This window comes from Macrobrachium nipponense, chromosome 3 (genome assembly GCF_015104395.2).
Source record: "Macrobrachium nipponense isolate FS-2020 chromosome 3, ASM1510439v2, whole genome shotgun sequence".
NCBI lineage: Eukaryota > Metazoa > Arthropoda > Malacostraca > Decapoda > Palaemonidae > Macrobrachium > Macrobrachium nipponense.
Window position 1 is genome coordinate 104,291,078 of NC_087202.1, and position 22,762 is coordinate 104,313,839.

At 41.4% G+C, this 22,762-nt stretch overlaps 1 protein-coding gene across 1 annotated transcript in view; it reads left to right on the forward strand.

Annotated features, from left to right (window-relative positions):
• The window catches only part of LOC135221928 (mucin-2-like), a 176,394-nt gene extending 155,730 nt beyond the window's left edge, over nt 1-20,664 (forward strand). Inside the window, exon 8 of the mRNA XM_064259952.1 lies at nt 19,458-20,664. Within this exon, the coding sequence (XP_064116022.1) occupies nt 19,458-20,479 (1,022 nt within the window). The 3' untranslated portion in view covers nt 20,480-20,664. The remainder of the gene's footprint in view (nt 1-19,457) is intronic.
• The last annotated feature ends 2,098 nt before the right edge of the window (nt 20,665-22,762 follow it).

Here is a 22,762-nt window from a genome sequence, read left to right on the forward strand (position 1 = left end):
AGTTAAGGAAAGCTCAAGGGAAATTCTCGTTTGCTCTACCGCAAGCTTTGCCATTCTGCCAATAAATTTAAGTTGCCACTACCGCAGTCAAGACTTTGCGATAAGGCAGTTACGGGTTATAAAGGCTCGATGTCCTGCACGTCAGGACTCTCGGCAACGTTCAGTAGGATTCTTGCAAAGGCACTCATCAAAAGTACGCTCTTCAGGAAAGCGCAAGACAGGACTGCCTTTGCCATACTGCCAATAAATTTTAAGCTTTAGCAGGCATTAGTTGTGATACGGGAGAGGAAGCTGGTTGGAGAGTTTCTTCCTCTTCCCAGGATAATTTTGCCAGCTTTTTAGCCCATCTGAAAGGGCTTTTCAGATGATAGATTTTGTTAGTTCCTAGTCGGGACTACGCTGCCGAATTGAACATCGTCGTTCTACCTGACGTAAGCCCAGTCTCTTAACAGGATTCTTGCCCCTTCCTCGTTTGAGACGGAATCGGAAAATAAAATGCTCGACTTCCTGGATTACGTTTTGTCAATTCAGTGACTTTCCCCCATTGACAATATACTATCGTTTTGTCAAGTAAGTGGTATCCCCTCATTGACAAAATATCTCTTTGTCCCGTAAATGGGTTAGTTCTCATTGACAAACATCTCATTAACTTGATATTGCGTAAGCGAATAAGCTCTTATTGACAAGATTCGGAAGAGCTCTCATTCGTCATTCGCAGACTCGTACAAGAAATAGACTTGTAGACTACGTCAATGAACCCTTATGTCCAATGACATAAGAAGCTTGAGCTGACTGCTTCGATTCTCCTAAGTTTTGTTCATGAAACTTGCCTGTCAGATATGTATGTAGCTGTATTTCCGAATTCAGCTATACATATGTCTGCCAGGTAAGTATGAACAAACTTTATTGTGATATAATTTCATATTTTGCCTTGCGTTATTTTATTTCTGGTTGGTTCAAGTCATATACGCTTGCTGTAGTTACCTCTTCGGATGGCAACCGAGAGGTCTATGGTCCATTTTAAGGACATTTAATCGTTACTCCCTGCAGCCTTCCAGGAGTTTCCGATTTATCTTTTACCGTTGTATGGTAGTGTTCTGACGACACAAACGCATCTATATATTTAGCGTTTTCTGTTTCGCTTAAATATACCAGCTTGAGAGTCTCTTTATGCTAAAAATAACGGACCTTTTTCTTCATAGAATAGGTAGCTGGCAACCCAGGCATAAAGTTAAGAGACGACTATGACGGACGATCGTAAGCTGCTGCTGTCACTGTCTTCTCCTCCAGTCCAAACGAGCCAGTACCAACTCGTTCGCTGTCATGCGCGGTAGGTTAAGTCTCTCTCTTCTGCGGGATTGACTGACTAACCGTATCTCTGTGCTGGCAGTTACGTCTCTCTCTCTCATGCGGGATTGACTGACGAACTGTATCTCTGCCCTACAATCACGGACTTTAGCCTAAGATTGAGGGGATTTCTTACATGAATGAATAAACATTGCATTCGTTTGGCCTTAATATGTTCTACAGAGATATCTTACTCCTTTCGGTGCTCGTTACCGCACGGTATAGGACTACGAGTCTACCACAACATTGCACTATTATATGCTCTCTTGCTTAGGCAAAGCGCAGCCTTATTAGGGAAGTAAACATACTGTGTGAGGGAATGGATGAGCTTGCTGGGGACCATTTCCTTCCTAAAGAAGTTTGTTTCCCTGAATAGACTGCAATTCAGACCTCTACAGTTTTTTCCTACCGGGAAACTGAAATTTTATTAAAGATCTAGGAATGATTCTGAACATCTCTCGGTGCGTTAAGTATCTCTTGAGGTGATAGAAAGAAGGTGCAGGACATCTGGAGAGGGTTTCAGATGTCCTGGATCATAATCTGAAAGAAGTGGAAGCAATTCAGTCGTCCCTCCAGTCCTCGAAACGAGTTTTTGGAACCATGGTCCATATCAACTCTGATCTTCCACAGCTCTCTCATATCTTAGGAAGTATCTTCTCTCGGTCCCGGTTTGGGTTTACGAGAAAGAGCCTATTATAACAACAGGCGTAGAATGGAACGATCCTCTAGAGGTTCGTTACAGGATTGCAAAAGTCCGTTCGAATCGTCTCGATCGAAGGCAGCAACTACTGACTTCCGAGTGGAATCTTTCTTTAGAAGTATGTTGAGAGTTGTGGAGACTTTAGGGACGTCCTTTCATTCATCTCTTCGCTAGGTTGAGGACGAAGAGGCTTCTTCTTCTCTGCTCCCTTATTGCGATCCGGGACCGTCGGTAAACATTAAACGCCATCCTTATGATATTGAACGGGGATGGATGTTAGTCTCTTTTCCCCTTTTTCAATCGCTTAGAAATGTTAATAAGATGATTTATATCATCACAGGGAGCGACAATGACGCTAATCGCCCCATGTTGGCCTTCAAGACCCTAGATTCACAGAGGTCACGTCCTTCCAAGGACCTTTTCCGAGAGAGTCGGTCTCCTTTAACACGAAAGGTACCTATAACCTCTCCGCTCTGAGTCTGACTACGTTCAGACTATCGAGATGTTGACAGCATAAGATTGCAGTCTTCCCTTTCCGTTTGAAGAATGGGATAAGCTGGCAGTCACAACTATTAAAGAATACGCAAATATGTTGTTGACGGCCTTTGGGCTCAGAGATTTGCTTCTGTCAAACAACAAAGCCCTTCACGATCTTTGAGTTCTGTGAAATCTCGAAACTCGCTCACCATCTACTTTTTGTCTCACCTGTTTTCTCGGAGTCAGACACTCGTGCGAGATCAGGAGACATATAGTAGCCCTGAGTTTCTTGTTGACGAAGTCGGTTGCGTTTATACACCCCCGATGATCGTTTAACATGAGACCAGGTTGGACTGTCAGGCATTCGTCCTTCGGGACTGAATCGCCTTTTTGCTCCTCGCTCCTTTCTCCTGGCACCAGAAGCTCGAGTCAGGAGTGGCTCAGGAGTTGATTCGCTAACGACGTTGGGTTGCGTTGATACACCCCCCAAGGTTTGCTTAGCTTGAATCGCCCAGGCAGTCCAGACACTCATCCTTCAGCGAAGAATAGTGCCTTATGGTCTTCAGGGTACAGCCTTGCTGTCCTTGATTCGTCTGACTGGTCAACTGGTCGGTCACCTGACGTTAGTACAGACGGACTGACTGTGCATGTCCAGATCGAAGCTTTCAAGATGGAACTTAGACATAGTCTGAAGTTCTTGATGTCAAAGCATTCAAACATCTCCTACCTGTTAACTTCTTGCATGTGATCAGGAAGGCATTTTTTTTTCTAACCACCCTAGATACGACAAAGAGGGTCAGTGAGATTTTAAGCCATCGTCACAAGTTTTGGCTTTAGAGAACACAAGGCGGTGTGCTCTCTAAGCTTTTCGTTATGGCCTAAAAATGGAAACCCGTTTTGTCCTTGGGCTAGGAGCTTGGAAGCAAGGATGGCACAAGTTAGGGGGCAGGAGCCAGAGAGAGTCCTGTGCCCTGTCAGGTCTCTCAAGTTTTATCTACATAAAACTCAAGAAAGTCGAAGTCGTACGGACAATCTGCAGTGTTCCGAAAAGACCAGACTTGCCCATATCGAAGAACACCCTGGCTTTATTGTTAAGGAGGTCTTTCAAAAAAGCTCCTTCTTTGTGTTTGCACAAAGATTTGAAATCTTTTGATTTGAATGCTCACGAGGTGAGGGCGCGGCCTCGGAAGCATTTCAACAGAGCATGGCACTCAGCAACATCCTGAGTACCATGTTTTAGCGAAGCAACTCTGTGTTCAATTCACACTCCCTGCGAGATGTGAAGATGGCATATGAGATCTGCTGCTTGCTAGGGCCATACGTGTCTGCAGACACAATCTTGGGGGCAAGAAGTACCACTCATCCTATCCTGTAGAAAATGGTTAGGAAGAGCTCTTAATTTAGTAGTTGAGTCGCCGACAACGGTGACTTCTTAACTCTTAAGCCTTAGTTAACACACCTTAACTTTGGCTAGGTGGGTCAGGTGGTGATATATATTTTTATATATATATGTTATTTTACTTCTTAGCCCTCATGGTATGGGTCAATATGGTCTAGTCACGTCGTGGTCTCGCCCCTGTTGACAGATCATCTGGAGTGCACCAGCTATATAGGGTCTCTACCTCGCTGGCAACTCTAGTAGCACAAGCAGACTTACGCGGCAGTAACCACGAAGTCAGCTATGCTAACAGGTAAGGAATCAAGATATCAATTATCTGCATATATATGTTTCCTAAAATCTTCTATTCTGTCTACTCCCACCACCAAAGGTGGGATTCAGCTATATATAATTACTGACAGGTAAGTTTTCATGAACAAAATGATATTGTAATGATACAATTAAGTTTGTTCATACTTACCTGGCAGATATATATAATCAAGTACCCACCCACCTCCCCTCAGGAGACAGTGGAAATAAAAATTATGAATAGAAAATGGGAATGATTCCTGATACCCGCCTCCCAGCGGCGGGAATGGGTACTAACCACCTGACTCCCACTGCGTGTGTCGTAAGTGTTTAAATTTCTGTCAGATTCGGAACAAAAATACAGCTATAATATATATCTGCCAGGTAAGTATGAACAAACTTAATTGTATCATTACAATATCATTTTTTTTTTTTTTTTTTTTTTTTTTTCTTCAAGTTGACATGTCATCCGTCATAGCGGACTTTCCCCTTAAACCGTTCTACAAATAATCATATTTTCTATATACAGTAATACTTTGGGTTACGAACCGATTAGTATACGAATTTTTTAACTTACGAAGTGACGACCTCATTCTGGAATACGAATTTCGCTTGGAATACGAATGCGCGAATTTCCATCATGGAGGCCGCCTGATTTGTTTACATCGGATGAGCGTGGGATCTGCGAACGCATTTTTTCGGCCAAAACTTAACGCCTGCTTTGTTATCGGATGAGCGTGGTATCTGCGAACGCATTTTTTCGGCCAAAACTTAACGAGGGTCACGTGACTTCCTCCTACGCATCCCTTGACCCTTTTTAAACCATAACTCTTTCAATATCTCGCTGGCGGTAAGATTGAACGCATCTGTCCGTGATACGCTCTCAAATTTGCTTAGTGATTTGCGCACGTGTTGTGTTTCCGTAATAGTGCTTATACATTACTATTACCCAAATACTAAAGACAATGCTCCCAAGATGACGAAGGCAAGCAGCAAGAAGGAAAGCATAAGAAAGAAGGAGATGATTACAGTCGAAATGGAGAAGGAAATTATCCAAATGCATGATAAAGGCGAGTGCGTGAAAGACATTGCAGCATTCTTCAAGCGGTCGCAATCAACGATCTGCACTATTTTGAAGAAAAAGGAAGAAATTAAAGCCCAGTAAAGCATCAAAAGGTGTCACAGTATTGACGAAACAACGGCCTTATATTCTCGACGATGTAGAAAATTTGCTCATAGAAAAATATTTTTTCAAAATTGTGAAAGACAACATAGTGTTGCGTAAGCGTAAAATTAGTGATCGTAGTGAACGGTGCTCTCTAGAGAAGAACCAGAAAGTCTTCCAGAAGTGTTCACGGAGGGAGATTTCCCCCCCAAGCCCTAACCCTCTCCTCCTCACCCTTCCCCTCCTCCCGTCTCCGTCAAGCCAGCAGCCACACTCGCCAAAGGTAAAGTTCAGGTTTTACTGTGCATGCATATTAAATCTAGTGTTTATATTTAATTTCATTCTTCAATTTTATAATTTTATGTAATTCCTACACGAATTTTCAACCTTAGTGAACAAAAATAAATGGAAAAAATATGATTGAAATGGTTATTCATGGTCGGGTGGAACGCATTATTTGCTTTTTATAACATTCTTATGGGACAATCCATTTGGGTTACGAATTTTTTAGGTTACGAAGCAGGTTCTGGAACGGATTAAATTCGTAACCCAAGGTATTACTGTATATATGATATATATATATATATATATATATAGATATATATATTATATATATATATATATGCTTTAAACTCATTGTAAAACACTTTTTTTCATAGCGCAAGATTCACTAATTTCTATACAGTAGTACCTCAGGATACGAAATTAATCAGTTCCGAGGTGGCCTTCGTAACCTGATTTTTTCGTATCTTGAACCATATTTTACATGTATATTGCCTAATTCGTTCCAAGCCTTACAAAAACACCCCAGTAAATTTTATAATAAAGCTGAACTGACCAATAAACTATGAAGTACAGTAATACTTTGGGTTACGAACCGATTAGTATACGAATTTTTTAACTTACGAAGTGACGCCCTCATTCTGGAATACGAATTTCGCTTGGAATACGAATGCGCGAATTTCCATCATGGGAGGCCGCTTGATTTGTTTACATCGGATGAGCGTGGGATCTGCGAACGCATTTTTTTCGGCCAAAACTTAACGCCTGCTTTGTTTACATCGGATGAGCGTGGGATCTGCGAACGCATTTTTTCGCCAAAACTTAACGAGGGTCACGTGACTTCCTCCTACGCATCCCTTGACCCTTTTTAAACCATAACTCTTTCAATATCTCGCTGGCGGTAAGATTGAACGCATCTGTCCGTGATACGCTCTCAAATTTGCTTAGTGATTTGCGCACGTGTTGTGTTTCCGTGATAGTGCTTATACATTACTATTACCCAAATACTAAAGACAATGGCTCCCAAGATGACGAAGGCAAGCAGCAAGAAGGAAAGCATAAGAAAGAAGGAGATGATTACAGTCGAAATGAAGAAGGAAATTATCCAAATGCATGATAAAGGCGAGTGCGTGAAAGACATTGCAGCATTCTTCAAGCGGTCGCAATCAACGATCTGCACTATTTTGAAGAAAAAGGAAGAAATTAAAGCCAGTAAAGCATCAAAAGGTGTCACAGTATTGACGAAACAACGGCCTTATATTCTCGACGATGTAGAAAATTTGCTCATAGAAAAATATTTTTTCAAAATTGTGAAAGACAACATAGTGAACGGTGCTCTCTAGAGAAAGAACCAGAAAGTCTTCCAGAAGTGTTCACGGAGGGAGATTTCCCCCCCAAGCCCTAACCCTCTCCTCCTCACCCTTCCCCTCCTCCCGTCTCCGTCAAGCCAGCAGCCACACTCGCCAAAGGTAAAGTTCAGGTTTTACTGTGCATGCATATTAAATCTAGTGTTTATATTTAATTTCATTCTTCAATTTTATAATTTTATGTAATTCCTACACGAATTTTCAACCTTAGTGAACAAAAATAAATGGAAAAATATGAATTGAAATGGTTATTCATGGTCGGGTGGAACGCATTATTTGCTTTTTATAACATTCTTATGGGAAAATCCATTTAGGTTACGAATTTTTTAGGTTACGAAGCAGGTTCTGGAACGGATTAAATTCGTAACCCAAGGTATTACTGTACAACAATTTGGACCATTCAGTACCTAACTTAAACTACAGGCAGTCCCCGGGTTACGACGGGGTTCCGTTCTTGAGACGCGTCGTAAGCCAAAAATCGTCGTAAGCCGGAACATAGTCAAAAATCCTTAGAAAATCTTACTTTTAATGCTTTGGGTGCATTGAAAACTATGTAAACTGCATTCTTATGGCATTTTTCATAAAAAAAAACCTTCAAATATTGATTATTTTGCGTTTTTGGTGGCATATTTCATCTGCCAGATGAGCGTTGTAGGCGTCGTAACCCTGGAAATAATGTCTGATGATTATAATTGAAAAGCGTCGTAACCTCGGAGTGTCGTAAGCCGAGACCGTCTTAACCCGGGGACTGCCTGTATATATTATATATACACATACATACATACATACATATATACAGTGGACCCCCGTATTAGCGTTCTCCAGATTCGCGGACTCACACATTCGCGGATTTCTCTCGGGAACGTTTCCTTGCATCATTCGCGGAAAATTCACGCATTTGCTGTATTTTTCTATGATAAATATCCACAAAGTTCCTGGTTTTTTTTTTTTTTTTTTTTTTTTTATGAATTTCATCATAAAATGCACTTTTTGTGATAAAACTATTAAAAAAAACCATGTAGGAAAATTTTTAGTGGGTTTTTCTTGAGTTATAACCAAAAAAATAGGCTGTTTTTAGCATTTTTATAGGGGTTCCAAACATTCGCGGGTTTTAACTATTCACGGGGGGGGGGGGGGGGGGGGGGGGGGGGGGGGGGGGGGGGGTTGGTCATCTGTCGTAAGATCCTCTTAGTGCTCCTTGAGAAGGTCATTGATGTCGTCCTCGTCGACGACCAGCCTTATGGACTTGCCGAGTGCAATGATCTTGTCAAGATCTGGTTGCAAAACAGTTTCAGGATCATCAACTGTTTCTGAATCTGCATCAGCTTCGCCCACGTTGAATCCCTCGAAGTCTCGGGCGGGATACGGCATCAGGCCAGAGTTTCCTCCACGAAGAATTCCAGGTTCGCCTCGAAATCTCTTGCCAAGCTTGATCCAATGAGTTGGATGCATATCACGATATCAAAATGCTCCTTCCAAAAGTGACGCAAGGTGAGGTTTGTGGTATCGGTGATGTCAAAATATCTCTTGAAAAGATGTTTCATATACCGCCTCTTGAAGTTTGATATCACTTGCTGGTCCATGGGCTGGAGGAGACGGGTGGTGTTAGGCGGAAGATAAAGAACCTTGATAAAAGAATACTCCGCTAGGATATCTTCCTTGAGGCCAGGAGGGTGAGCAGGGGCATTGTCCAACACAAGCAGACATTTCATAGGGAGGCGCTTCACTTCCAAGAATTTCTTCACTGTCGGGCCGAAACACAGATTTACCCAGTCGGTGAACAAAAGTCTCATTACCCAGGCTTTCGCATTAGCCCTCCACATCACTGGCAGCTTCTCCTTTAGCACTTTGTGGGCCTTGAAGGCTCGAGGAGTCTCGGAATGATAGACAAGTAGGGGCTTCACCTTGCAATCCCCACTGGCGTTCGAACAAAGTGCGAGCGTAAGCCTGTCTTTCATAGGCTTCTGCCCGGGTAGCTTCTTCTCTTCCTCCGTGATGTACATCCGACGAGGTATTTTTTTTCCAAAAAAGTCCAGTCTCATCACAGTTGAAGATTTGCTGAGAACTGTAGCCTTCATTGATCGCCATCTCGTCGAACATCTTAATAAAGGCTTCAGCCGCTTTCGAGTCTGAGCTGGCCACCTCCCCATGCCACACCACCGAATGGATGCCAGTCCTTTTCCGAAATTTTTCAAATCACACACGAGAAGCCTTTGAAGTCTGGGGTTGGCGTCGATGTCCCTTCTCCTCTGTCGTCTTCGGCCTGGACAATCAAATCGCCGAAAATAGCCCAGCCATTCAACGCCCACCCCCCAACCTCGAAGGTCCGCACAGTTGTGATGGAAACTACAACTTTAGAGAATGTGGCTTGATTGAAATTTTAGTAGGCAGCTGACCTCCCACTGGTCTACCACTTCTATGGAGTAGATCCCACAAACTCTTATCATTCTACTCTGATCCTTCTTTGTGGTCATGCTAGGTCAAAATTAAGAGAAATATTGGCATTATATTTTTATTAAACTTTGTTTTACAAGTAAACTCTATTGACACTACACTCCATATTTCAGTACCCCTATTATGCCTGGAATTGGAATGCTACTTGTTAATTGAAGTACCCAAGAGAAAGCTATCTTAAGGAAGATACTGAAAACTACAAAAATCAATATCTTTTAAGGGGGCCGGCCGGAACGCCTATATATGGAGGTATAGGGCGAAAAATGCAAAGTCATGAAAAAATTCATGGAGCTTCATATTGCAATTGAGAATACGTATTCAAAATATTTCGTCAAAATTCCTCTTACTTTCGTAGTTACAGGGTAATTAGTTAACGTAACTCAATAAGCCTAAAACGATCCGTACAAGAAAATGCAATATTTCCTCTTATCGTAAATTTTGATAATTATTGTCAAAGAAATTGGGAGAAATGGCATCTGTAGACATTCCCAGAGTCAAGAAGGGAGACTTCAGTCATCTACCAAGTCCAACCATGATTCAGTGTGAGCACAAATGTCAAGTAGTCTACACGTTCCATTTCAGCTCTGACATACGCCTGCTTTTATGTATGTTTATGTATGTTTCGGCAAGAATTTCATCATGCCAATGAGGAAAAGACAAGGAAAACATCTCGCTAACATACAGACGAAGAAAAATCGCTCAAGTATTATTACAGAATATCATAATATATGCGTAGTTAGTGAAGAGAAAGGGGAGGGTTGCTTAGTAATGCCACCGTCTTGCTTGACAGCACACGTCACACTGTGCCCAAGGCTACGACGATCTTTGAGCAAAGAGATCTTCATTTATGATAAATAACAAAGTTTTGGTTTTTTAAAACCCAAAATGGAATATGAAATTCATAATAATCATGATTTATTAAATTGTCTTTGTAAAAAAAAGAGTACGCCTTCGAGTTTCATCTCTTGACATTCTCTTGCATTTACGTTTGTTTATCTTTGTTTCGGGCAAGAACTTCATCATGCCAAAGAGGAAAATACAAGGAAAATATCTCGCTAACATACAGAAGAAGAAAATTCGCTGTAATAAGCCGAGTTAGCGAAGGGGAGAGAGAGAATTGCGTAGGTAGGAGTGCCCCATCTTGCCTCAAGCAGTGCCCCAGGCTGCGATATATGAGCAAAGGGATCATCATTTATGATTAAATTATGATAAATAAAATAGTTTTGTTTTAATAATACACAAAAAAGAAATATACATTCATAATAATCATTATTTATTAACATTGTCTTTATAGAAATACGAAGGAAAACTTTGAACGCCCGTATCTCAAAACTATAGATATTGACCTTCAAAATCTATCTTCTCACTTAGTTTTGAAGCTATAACATTGAAATTTGGTATATAACTCAGAAAGACATTATAGAACAATCAAATAGAGCCCTTTTTTCCAATTTTTGTTTCGTATTTTTTTTATAAATTTTTTTCTCCAGAGTTATAGGGTTTATTTTTTTACCATATTGAAAAATTCATATCTTGCAAAAAAATGACTTTTAGAAAAAAACTCTCCATTCGATTGGAGGTCTACATCAGGTCTATATATGGTAGTAATCCCAGGTCTTAATAATAAATATCAAGGGAGGAGATAGAATTTGAAAAATGGTTATTTTCGGGATAAATCGCCCTGGCGTCACAAAACCGAAGGTCCGAGGCGAAAATCATATGCGGTTTGGAGATGTCCCAAGTCACCTTATTAAGTGGTATGAATATCAAAGTCCTGTCCTTAAAAAAGGGCATTAGCCGGCCGGCCCCCTTAACAGTACCTGTTTAAAGGATGGTCTTCTACCTGAAGAATAATAATATAGAATAATAATAATAATAATACATTGTTGCTACAATATTTATGCATTTCTATAGTAAGTTATTGAAAAAAATTAAAGAACAGAATTCATTCCTGTCTTTTGCTGTTCAAGTTGTATAGCAAGGGGGAAGGGTGAACCTATCAGAAATGTCACGTTACTTGACAGAAAGTGACCAGGGTCCAAATTGTTGCCAACGCCTGATCAACTCATTTCTGGGTAGAATGAGAAATGAATAAATAGATAGAGAAATAGATAATTCAGGCCTCTCTCTATCTCTCTCTGGAAAAGATTTACTATGTAAGGTGGAAAAGTTCTGCCTATAGAGGTTCATTTCAATCTTATGATATCAAGGAGCTCTCTCTCTCTCTCTCTCTCTCTCTCTCTCTCTCTCTCTCTCTCTCTCTCTCTCTCTCTCTCTCTCAAATGATTTCACTCTTGATATTCAAATATATGATGTTGCCCATCCAATGCTCTCTCTCTCTCTTTCTCTCTCTCTCATTGGCTGTACGTATGTATTTCTAATGGTAAAATGTTTAAGATGGTTTTGAAATGATGTTAATAATATATCATTTCAAAGATGATTAGTTATAAGCAGATTCTAGCAATTTGGGTGGGTCTAGTACGCGTCCCACAAGTACTGCTATCTGAAGAGCTGCCAATAGCTATTTATGGCTCATGGAACATTTCCCTCAAAATTTGTTCAAACTGTATGGCACAAAATCTTGAACATATATGTATGTATGTTATCTGGACTCCACCACAAAGCTATATGTAAACATATATGTATTTTACCTGTTCACAAGGGGTTAAGGGTTTCTATTAGTGAGCTTCAAGCCCTTTCTTGTATGTGGGCTTTGTTTTAGTGGCAACCCCTCTCTTTTCTTTCAGTGCTTAGAGTAAAGATTAGAAATGAAAGCCCTTCCCAGATTTATGACAGTGCTTAATTTAACTACTTTGTTAGGCAAGTAAGAGGTAGCTGCCTTATGTCCAGTTACAACTTTGAGTGTTTACCTGGACAGACTTAGACCTTTAAGAGGAGGATTTATGTATTTATGTGTGGTATTAGGAGACCAAATACTCATATGTCCAAGAATGGTAAAGTCAATGCGCACACAGTTGGTTCCTGAACTTTTACCATTTTTTTAAATAATCCTCTTGGCTTTTGTACCATAAGCAAGTCTTTATTTCCTTTAAAACCTTTTGCTAGAGAAGGTTGTCATTTAGCTCAGGGGAGATGGAACTGTTGTTGACTCATATTATTTGCGAAGTATTCAAATTTAGCATGAGGTGTAAAGCCCTTAGTCTCATTGTTGCAGCAGGGACACTTTCCTGAACCAAATATGGTAGTAATCGTTCTTTCCATCATATTGTTGGTTGTTAGAAAATCCTACTGTTGAATTTTGGGAGGCCTGGGTACACATTGGTGTATAGGAGCATACCTTCATATATGAAGGTGGTGGTTGTCTTTAGTGTTAGACTGTTGCTTATGGTTTTTTGATACAGGCACAGGAGTTACTAGAACTCTGTGAGAGTCCTTTTTTCCACTAAGGATCCTCTAAAAAGTTTCACTACAAGGGCCTTACACCCTGTTGTGATTCCAATGTCTGACAACAGTACTTGCCAGTAAGGATCCCACATCACACAGGACGTTACCTACTGTTAATGAGATTTCTCATAAAATATTTGATAATTAACTACCATAAAGTGGAAACCAACACCTAGCCTCCCCATATCTTAGTGGCTGGTAATGAGTTTTGACGAACATAAACATTGTAGTGCCACCTGATGGGAAACAGGTGATTACAGAGACAGTCTTAGTGGGTTACCCAATCTTTTTTTTTTTTTTTTTTTTTTTTTTTTTTTTTTTTTTTTGTTTTTTTTTTTTTTTTTTTTTTTTTTTTTTTTTTTTTTTAATCCTGATTGCACCTGATGGCACAAAGATATAAGCTAACTTTAAAAGTACAGTAGATAAGTATCCAAATAATAAATTTCACATAAGTGACTTACCAAACAATTACATTAGCTGTACGCTTTCCAACCTGGCAGTCAAAAATTCAAATTCTTGGCGGCGGCAGCAGCGCTGCCATCGTTTGTGTAGGCAATACAGATCCCGCTCACTTTCGGGAATACCTGGTACTGCTGAGCTTTAGACTTCAATTCGTTTTCTGCCAGCCACAGGGGTAACACCGGTGGTTTGTTGTCACAGTCGACTTTCGTCGCCATTGTGGATTTTTTCTTTTTGGTGATGTACAATTTCTTGGTTGGCTTTTTGCTTCATCAGTTAGCTGCCTAGTTATTAACAAGTTATTACAAAGATGCCTGATGCTAGTTCTTATTCAGTTAGGTTTTGCAGCAGTGGCTGCAAAACTAGATTAGCTAAACTCTGTTACGATCCGCACTCCAAATGTGTTAATGTAGGGGTCAGTGCTGTAGCAAGGAATTAACTTGTGATGAGTGCCGTAGTTTAGATGAACAAGGTTGGAAGACTTTTCAAGCCCATTTGGATAAAATGGACAAAGATAGGGGAAGGAAGCAGCGCTTAGAGTGTGTAGTAAAACTAGAGTAGAGACAACTTCCGTGCCTTTAGAGGCGAGCAAACCATCACTATCTTCTCCACTTTTATCTAATATTTCACTTTTTGATAGTCTTCCAACTTCAGTACCATTTACTCCAGACCAGGTATCCCATGTTTCCAATCCCAACACCATTTCCATGTTAGAGGTGCGTTCGTAAAGAGTCAAGCGATAAGGCCAGTGTTAAGCCAAGTGTCAGTGTCAGTGTTGTGTCCGAGGAGGCGGCTGTCCGTTCCCGTTCTCCTAGACGAAGGTCACTGTCATACTCCCCATCTCCCAGGAGAAGACATACCGGAGGTTGAAGGGAGACTGGGGGAGTTTGCCCACGGTCAGTCGCCAACTCCGTTGACGTAGGCGACTCACGAGTGCCCAGGAAACGCCACTGGAAAGGCGTAGATATCAGTGACGTGCAGTTGTCGTCCGACTCGGGAGTGCAGTCGCCTGTGCCAAGGCAAAATGTGTGGAGTGATTTAGTGTCGCGTCCTTTGAAGAGACATGCCCAGCGTACGAGAGGGCTGTCGCCGCCTGTTAAGAGCGCTTGCGAGACTGACTCGCCTCGTTGTGTATCGGGAGGAGTTTAGACTCGTTCGCCTCATTGGTCTCGAGCTGTTTCGACTCGTTCGCCTCGAGCTGTTTCGACTCATTCGCCTCATACGTCTCGTGTGGTTTCGACTCCGGTCCAGATTTTCGGAGAGGATCGTCAGTCCTCTTCGGATAGCGTATCTTCGGACGGAGTCAGTGTCAGGTGCGTTACATCCGCACACTTGTGAGACTGACTCGCATCGTTGGATTCGTTGTGTGCAGTGGTACCGTTTTTTCTACATAAAGGCAAATGAAGAATTTCATTATTCAGTGCCTTAGCCTGTGGTCGGAAAAGCCACGAGGAGTTGCCAGATGTCACCAGAAAGCCACACTCATAGACGAAATTCCTCAAAACGGCAACCCTGGTTGTGTGTCAATAGGAATTTCGACTCGTTCGCCCCATTCGTCTCGACTGTTTCGACTCGTTCACCTCATTCACCTCGATCTGCTTTGACTCGTTCACCTCGAGCTGCTTCAACTCATTCGCCTCATACGTCTCGAGCTGCTTCGACTCGTTCGCCTCATACGTCTCGTGTCGACTCCCAGTCGTTTGTTTTTTAAGAAGAGCCGTACGACAGACACGACTTCGTCTTTGCCTAAGGATGATGCGAAGGCCAAACCCTTGCTAGAGGATTCCGCTTTGGGTTCCTTTAAACATCAACTTCAAGAATTGATGGTCTTTTTGAAGAAGACAGCGAGCCAGACGGAAGAGGAAGACAGGGTATCGGCCGTCCTGTCGGAAGAGGAAACTCAAGACCAAGATTCGAAGCCCTCTTCTGCTTATTCTAGTCTGTTAAGGTTCCTGTTGCAGATGTATACGGACTTTTTTTTTTTTTTTTAATCAGCTTCGCCTTATTCCCCTCTGTCGATGTTTGTGAAGGATAGGTGATCAACGCCTTCGGGATTACCGAAACCAGTCCTCGAAGAAAGCACTGAAAGAAGAGGAGAGTGGCTTGCTAAGAAGAGGGAGTCAGGCAAGGCTTCATTCGTCTACCTTGAGTCGAAGTTGCAAATAAAAAAACTTCAGGTTTTATGTGACAGGATAAGTTCCTTCTTTGGGAGTTTTCTGCCTCCTCCTAAGGAGACTTCTCCGGCCTTGTGGACTCTCACTTACTCTGCCTGCTGTGGCTAAGGCGACTAGGAATAGTGTCTTCCTAGATAGTCTCTCATGGTTGACGAACTCAGTGGTTCGAATTGGGGATCGTTGAGCCACCCTAAACTACATCCAATTCCATTCCACTTCTTCATGCTTTGAATCTTGGAGGAACTAAAGACGAATGTTGAGGCCTCTATGCTTGGAAACTGATGTAACTTCTTGGTGTCCCTCAGAAATAACAAAATTCCTCCATTTCTGTTATAGATGTTTCAGAAGAGCTTCTTCTGCAGCTAGCAATAGCTTCTGACGCCCTTCGCGGAATTCCTTTTGCTCGGACCAGGTTCCTGACAGTCTGAATCCGGTAAGGACCAGAGTAGACAACGTTGGTGGTATTTGTTGTTATGGGATTATCTGAGAAGCGATGGATTTTGTGGAAGTAGTCTGGTAAATCCACCAGCAGATTGAGAAGGTCCGGGAACTGCTCTTTCCTGGGCCAGAATGGCGCTACTAGGGTCATTGTCACATTCTGGTGCGATTGAAGCTTGTTTAAGATCTCTCTTATCATTCCGAAGGGAGGAAAAGCTCAATCGTCCATTTCTGCCCAATCTAGCAGCATCGCATCTGTTCTCCACGCTAGTGGTTCTGGAATAGGAGAACAGGAAGGGGAAGGCGATTGTCCTTCGATGTGGCGAACGGTCTACTGATGGTCTTCCCCAAAGCTTCCAGAGGTCCTGACACACACACTTGTTCAGAGTCTTTTCTGTTGGTAACACCTGATTTACCCGACTCAGTTCGTCTGCAGTCACGTTCATTCTCCCTTATGCAATCTTGGAAGAAGGGTGATCCTCTTCTCGTTCGTCCAGGTGAGGAGATCTTCGGCTATCTTGCTGAGAGAGAACGAGTGGGTCCCTCCCTGCTTCCGCACATACAACTATGCTGTGGTGTTGGCCGAGTAGTCTGCTATGTTTCCTCCGGTGACTAAAGGTCGAACGCTTGTACTCCGAAAAGGATGGCCTTCAATTCCTTCCCATTGATGTGCAAGGTCTTTCTCATTCTGTCCACAGACCTGATACTCTCTTGGCTCCTAGGAGGGCTCCCCATCCGTTGGCTGAGGCATCTAAGAAGAACTGCAGATCGGGGTTCAACACGACTAGGGAAATTCCTTCTTGTAATCTTTCCCTCGAAAGCCACCAACGAAGATCCACCGTTATCTCTTCCATCAGGGGAAAACTAGCGAGCCCGACTGTGTCTTCCGGGACCAATTTGTTTTCAAGAAGAACTGAAGCGGCCTCATGTGTAGGCGTCCTAACTTACCAAACTCTCCAGTGAAGCCAGAGTCCTGACTAAGCTCATCCGTTCGAGAGCTGAGCAGGATGGGCGAACCAGTAACTGTTGGACTGGCGACAGGCAGGATTCTTTCTTCTTTCTTCTTCAGGGAGAGAAAAACCAAAAAAGTTAGAGAGAATCATCCTTAATAGAGAATCCTCTGAGTAGGAATCAATTGGGACTTCTCAGTGGTTATTAAGATACCCAATTGTTGTGTCAAAGTAAGCATCTTCTCCAAGTCCTTCACACACGGACGACTGGATCCGACTCTCAGGAGCCAGTCGTCTTGAGTAAAAGGCTGTGTTGATCCTTATCAAGTGCAGCCATTTCCCAGAGGAGGGAGAATCCGAGTAAATACTTGAGGTGTGTGGCAAACTGAAGCAGAGGGCTCTGGACTGGAAGACTCCTCTTGAAGACGAATCTCAGGAACTTTCTGGAGTTCTGATGAATGGGGCCATGGAAGTATGCATCCTTCAGGTCGAGAGATACCATCCAGTCGCCTGGTTGGATGGCTGACATTACTGATCGACTGGTTTCCATTGGGAATTTCTTCTTCCGGACAAGGATGTTCAATGCGCTTGCGTCCAAAACAGGTCTCCATCCCCGATACCTTGGGACTACAAAGAGCCGGTTGTAAAACCCTGGGGAGTTCGTGTCTGTTACCTCCTCTATGGCGTCTTGGATGATGAGCTCTTCTACGTCTTCAGTTAAAGCCAAAGCTCTTATTGATTCCGTAGAGTATGCTGTCAAACAGACAGGTGTATTGGACAGTGGTGGATCCGGTGAAAGGGATCACATATCCCTCTCGAAGCACCTGTATGACCCGCTGTTCTGCTCCTCTTCGACCCCAATTCCTCCCAGTAGCTGTGGAGTTTTGCCCCCACGGGTGGGTGAAGGACCTTTCGATCATTTATCTGTCTTGAAGAGAGGTCTCATGGTAGACTTGGAGGTGGTTCGTAGGTTAGTCTTTGGTCTCTACTGCCACCTCAATTTACCTCCTCAAAAGGTGTGCTTTTGGAAAGGTGAAGCTTTGGCTCCTGTCGCCCGAGGTTCCTTAGGTCTTCTCACTGATTGAGACAGAAGATCATTGGTGGACTTGTTCTCGAGGTCCGACAGTACATGCTTGACGGTTTCTTCTGGAAACAGGTGAAGTTTACTCAGGGGGGAGAACAACAAAGCCGATGTTTGTTTTGTGGTTACTCCTAGAGATGTGAAGGAGCACCACCGTTCTCTCTTCTTGAGTACTCCCATAGTGAATAAGGCAGCCAATTCCACTTAACCGTATCTCGCTGCCCTGTCTGCACAGGAAACAGATTGAGCCAGTCCGCAGAAAAATCCTCATCCAGAGACTGGCAATCTTCAATTTTCTGGGTAACGTTGTAATTGTCCAACCCAGAAAATTGAAGACTTTTATCACCTTGTATAAGTTCTTCACCAAGTGTCAGTAGCGGAAATGGTGTTGGGAGAGGAAGCATAGGGGGACCCGGTGTTTACCCTCTACTGTCTCCTCGACTTGAGTTTGAGGTGTTTTTGCGTTTATGGGAAGCCTAGGGGTACATGTACCTTAAGTACCCACCAGTTCTTATGTCTGGTTAAGGGTATCATATGGTTTTTAATGTAGGTGATGCTGTTGTGTAGTGTTATCTGGTCTTTTCTGGTCTTTTCGCCCAGGGCAAGGGCAAACTATTATTGTTTTTGTCAATCATCGGTGAACTTCCATGATTGCAAAAATCCCACCATTAGTAGGGACGACCCTGGCCTTTACTGCCACGTCTCCTACATGTGATGAGAACCCAGAGGCAGTATCTACCTATAGCTGCTCTCTCACAAGATAAGGTACTGCAGACATTATATATAATGTGAGCACATGACTGTTGTTTTTGTTCATAAAGGTGTCCATATTCCCACCTTCCGGGTAAGGTGGAGTCAGCTAATGTTATTGTTTGGTAAGTCACTTATGTGAAAATGATATTTTGATGATAAAATATGGTTTCACATATACTTACCAAACAATTACATAATCAGAGCCCCTCCCTCCTCCCCACAGATGGACGTTGCGGCTCAAACGAATTGAAGTCTAAAGCTCAGCAGTACCAGGTATTCCCGAAAGTGGGCGGGATCTGTATCACCTACACAAACGATGGCAGCGCTGCTACCGCCGCCAGGAATTTGAATTTTCGACTGCCAGGTTGGAAAGCGTACAGCTAATGTAATTGTTTGGTAAGTGTATGTGAAACCTTATTTTATCATTAAAATATAATTTTTATCATGAAAACTATTATTTATCTACTGCAAGATATTTTTCTTGATTTACATAGTGTATGATGTTTTTGCAAAATCAGAAGTTAAGGACCAAAGGATTTTTCTAAATTTTACATAGTTATATTGTACATGAGTTTTATTTGTGTTCTCCTTCGGAGGTACGTCTTACAGTATTGCAGCATACTGTATACAGTACCGTAGGTTCTTTGCAGCATCACTTTTATTTTTGTTTATTTTTTAACTTGCTTAGTTGTCTTACTTCAATATTACCTTTTTACAGGGAAAGGGCATGGTGATGTAACAGAAAATAATGAAGTAGGAGATTCCTTGACACACATGGGGTCAGGTGCTAGTGAAGATGGCACCCCACCTCCTTTGCAGCCTCAGCCAATTCACATTATGCAAGCTCCTACACCATTACCAAGACACCGATACATGCCTTACCAACACTTAGCTGTTTGGAACCCACAAGCAGGTATGCCAAGATATCCAAGTTTATCTTTACCTACTCAAGGGCCTGGGGTAGCTCCTAGGAATCCTGTACCTCTTAATAGTGACAAATCTAGCCGTGAAACTACTCCACCAGCCCCAGTAACATTATCGATGGTACAGCAAGATCCCCAGTGTTGCATTCGCTCTCCTACAGATGGTAGTACAGTCCCAACTACTTCCAATGGAAGTAGTATTCATGGCCGCAATGGTGGATCACCTCTTACAGCACCTTCCCATCATGAAGGTCCCCTTCCTCCTCCAGCTCATAACCCCGTCCCGAGTGTGGCCTCTGCCCCAGCTGGCCAGATACCTCCAGGAAATACCTGTGCTGGGGGCCCACACACCAGTGTACAGTACAATGCTGCAGGATATCCTATGTTCATGGGAGCTCAAGTTTTCCAACATTTTCCTGGTTTTGTTCCGTCTCATAGTACAGCCCTTTCTAATGGTTTTGTTCCCCCTTCTATACCCCCAACTAATTTTGTTTTTCCAACTGTGGGCAATGGTATGAATGCAGAATTTATGTATGGTCAGTATCCACTTCTCAGTGGTACATCTCAAAGTGGCGGAGGACCAGCTCCTGCTTGTGGAACTCCAAATGCCATTGGACCATCATCTACTCCAGGATCTGGACTAACAGCAACCTTAACCTATCCTCATTTCCCTCCCACTCTGCCCCATACACATAATCCGTCCGCCGGTGCCAAGAAAACTTGCTATAACTGTGGGAAACCTGGTCACCGCGGTGCTGAGTGCAAGGAGGCAAGTATAGAGGAAATGTGTAAACGTACCAAGGACCGGTTGGTCTGAGTACAAAATATCTTGGTGCAATAAAGACAACCAATCATTTTGCCAACATTGTTCAAAGCAGGTAATTGACTAATACCAAAATGGCAAGTTGCATGCAAGAGCCAAAGAGTTGGAAATATGCTCATCCATGATCGAGATTATATATATACGTAATATGTATGTGTGTGTGTGTGTATATATATATATATATACTATATATATATATATATATATATATATATATATATATATATATATATATATATATATATATATTTATAGTGATATAGTAACCAACAGAGTAGTGAGGTAAGAGAATTGGTAGGACAGAATAAGTTGTAGCTGGGAAAATTACTGTACTGAATGATTTTCTAACACAAAGGGAAACTCATATGCCCTATAATGTGAGAAGTTTTTGGAGTAAAGATGTTTTATATTAATGAAAAACTATAAAGAAAACATGTGGAGTTTTCATAGTGATATATGGAAAGACAGTTTTCTATTAGTATTTAAGAGGCCAAAGAAAAGTTAACTATTTTATGGTAGAGGCCAGTGATATTGAAAAAGTAGAGTACAGTATATGGCTTCTATTAAGTTGGAAGTAAGATGGAAAAATATAAGGCATTTAATGCTTAATAGCCAACCAGTCTTTGGTGAAGTGATACATCTATATCTATATTTATAGTTGTGTTGTGGTAGTATAAATAATTATTTTCCAAGCTAATCAAAAGTAACAGTATCACATTTTATTTGCTAGAGGTTAGCCAATGCCATAGGCCTTCATTTCCCAGTTGGAAGCAGAGGTTGCCAAGTTCCCTGAAATCTGCATTAATTGCCAGTATTTGTTCATCCAATAGTCTTTCTCCTTTGAAGCGTTTGGAAGAAGTAGAACTTTACTATTATTACAAATTATTTTCTTAAATTTTTTTTAATCCTATACAGTAGAGAATTTGAGGAGTGAGTGTACTCTTGAACCAACCAAAGATGTGGCATTGTTGTGTAAATATCGTATGATGGTGAATAAGTTTCTCCCTGCTAATACTGAAAATAATTTTCCATTGTTTCATTGTATGTGAAATTGCAATAAGGATTTTCTTCCAATCAAACTCTTGAGGACTATGTATAGAGATTTAAGTGCAAAGTGAGGTGACTTATAAAATGCCCTATCGTGTTTTATTGACTGACAGGGTCCAGAAGCTTATGCTCATATAACTTGATATTCTTGATATGCAAAGCCATAATACTTTCTAAGTCACTTAATTACTCAGTCATATTTATTTGTTATTTTGATGTGGTGCTTTTCTGCTTAAGGTCAAGAAGTTAACAGCTAAGGTTAAGTATGATGACATTTTCTGTATGTATGTATTTACACATGCATACACAAATACACACATACACAAACAGTGCATGATTATGTATATCTGTATATACATGCATGGATACATACTTGCACATGCAAAAGTCACACTAGTTCACATTGGAAATCGTTAGTCCTTTGCCCTGCTCAAAGTATATTATGGCTCATCTCTCCTTAAAGGTGAATGAAATGCTTATATAGTATATAGGACAAAGAAAAATACATCCACTGGAAAACTTTGGTTAAAAATTTAAAAGAATCTGCACAAACAAAAAAAGTAAACTTACACTTTTGGAATGTGCTGCATCATATAAGTTGACAACGGACCATACCTGACATCATTTGTTTTATTCATTATGTTCTGAAAGAATTTTATGTATTTTGGTAAATGTAATTTCTATTTTATTCTCATCACAACCTTGTTCAACCTCTCCCATGTTTCTTTTCTCTCATCACCTTGGTATTAACACTATAATGTTGTACTTAAATTTGTGTCTACATAATTATGACTTGCTGCTGTCGTGTATTGAAAATGTAAGATAGAGAATAAACTGGGAAGTTAACTGGCAAAGCAAGTTGCTCATAAAGCTTTGTAAAATTTTTACATATCAAATCAGTATCTGAGAATCTTGGTGAATCTTTATCTTCAGTCTAATTGGTAGTGTTAAGCAAGCACTTGGTGTTTTCTGTGCTATTTTTTTATGGTATGCAATTTTTAGATTCTCTATGAAAGTCATCGGAGCAATTTCATTATTGACCAAATGTTAAAAAGTTGGCTCATATTTGGTATAAAGTACGTGTCTTTATCAGAGAAATTGTGAAAAATTTATTTGTAGTGTAGCGAAAATAATAAAAATTTTATGATGGTGAAAAAAAACTTTGTGAACCTGTGTTTCTTTTTGTAGCTTTATACATTATTTCACTAAATTAAAAGTACAGTAATTAAA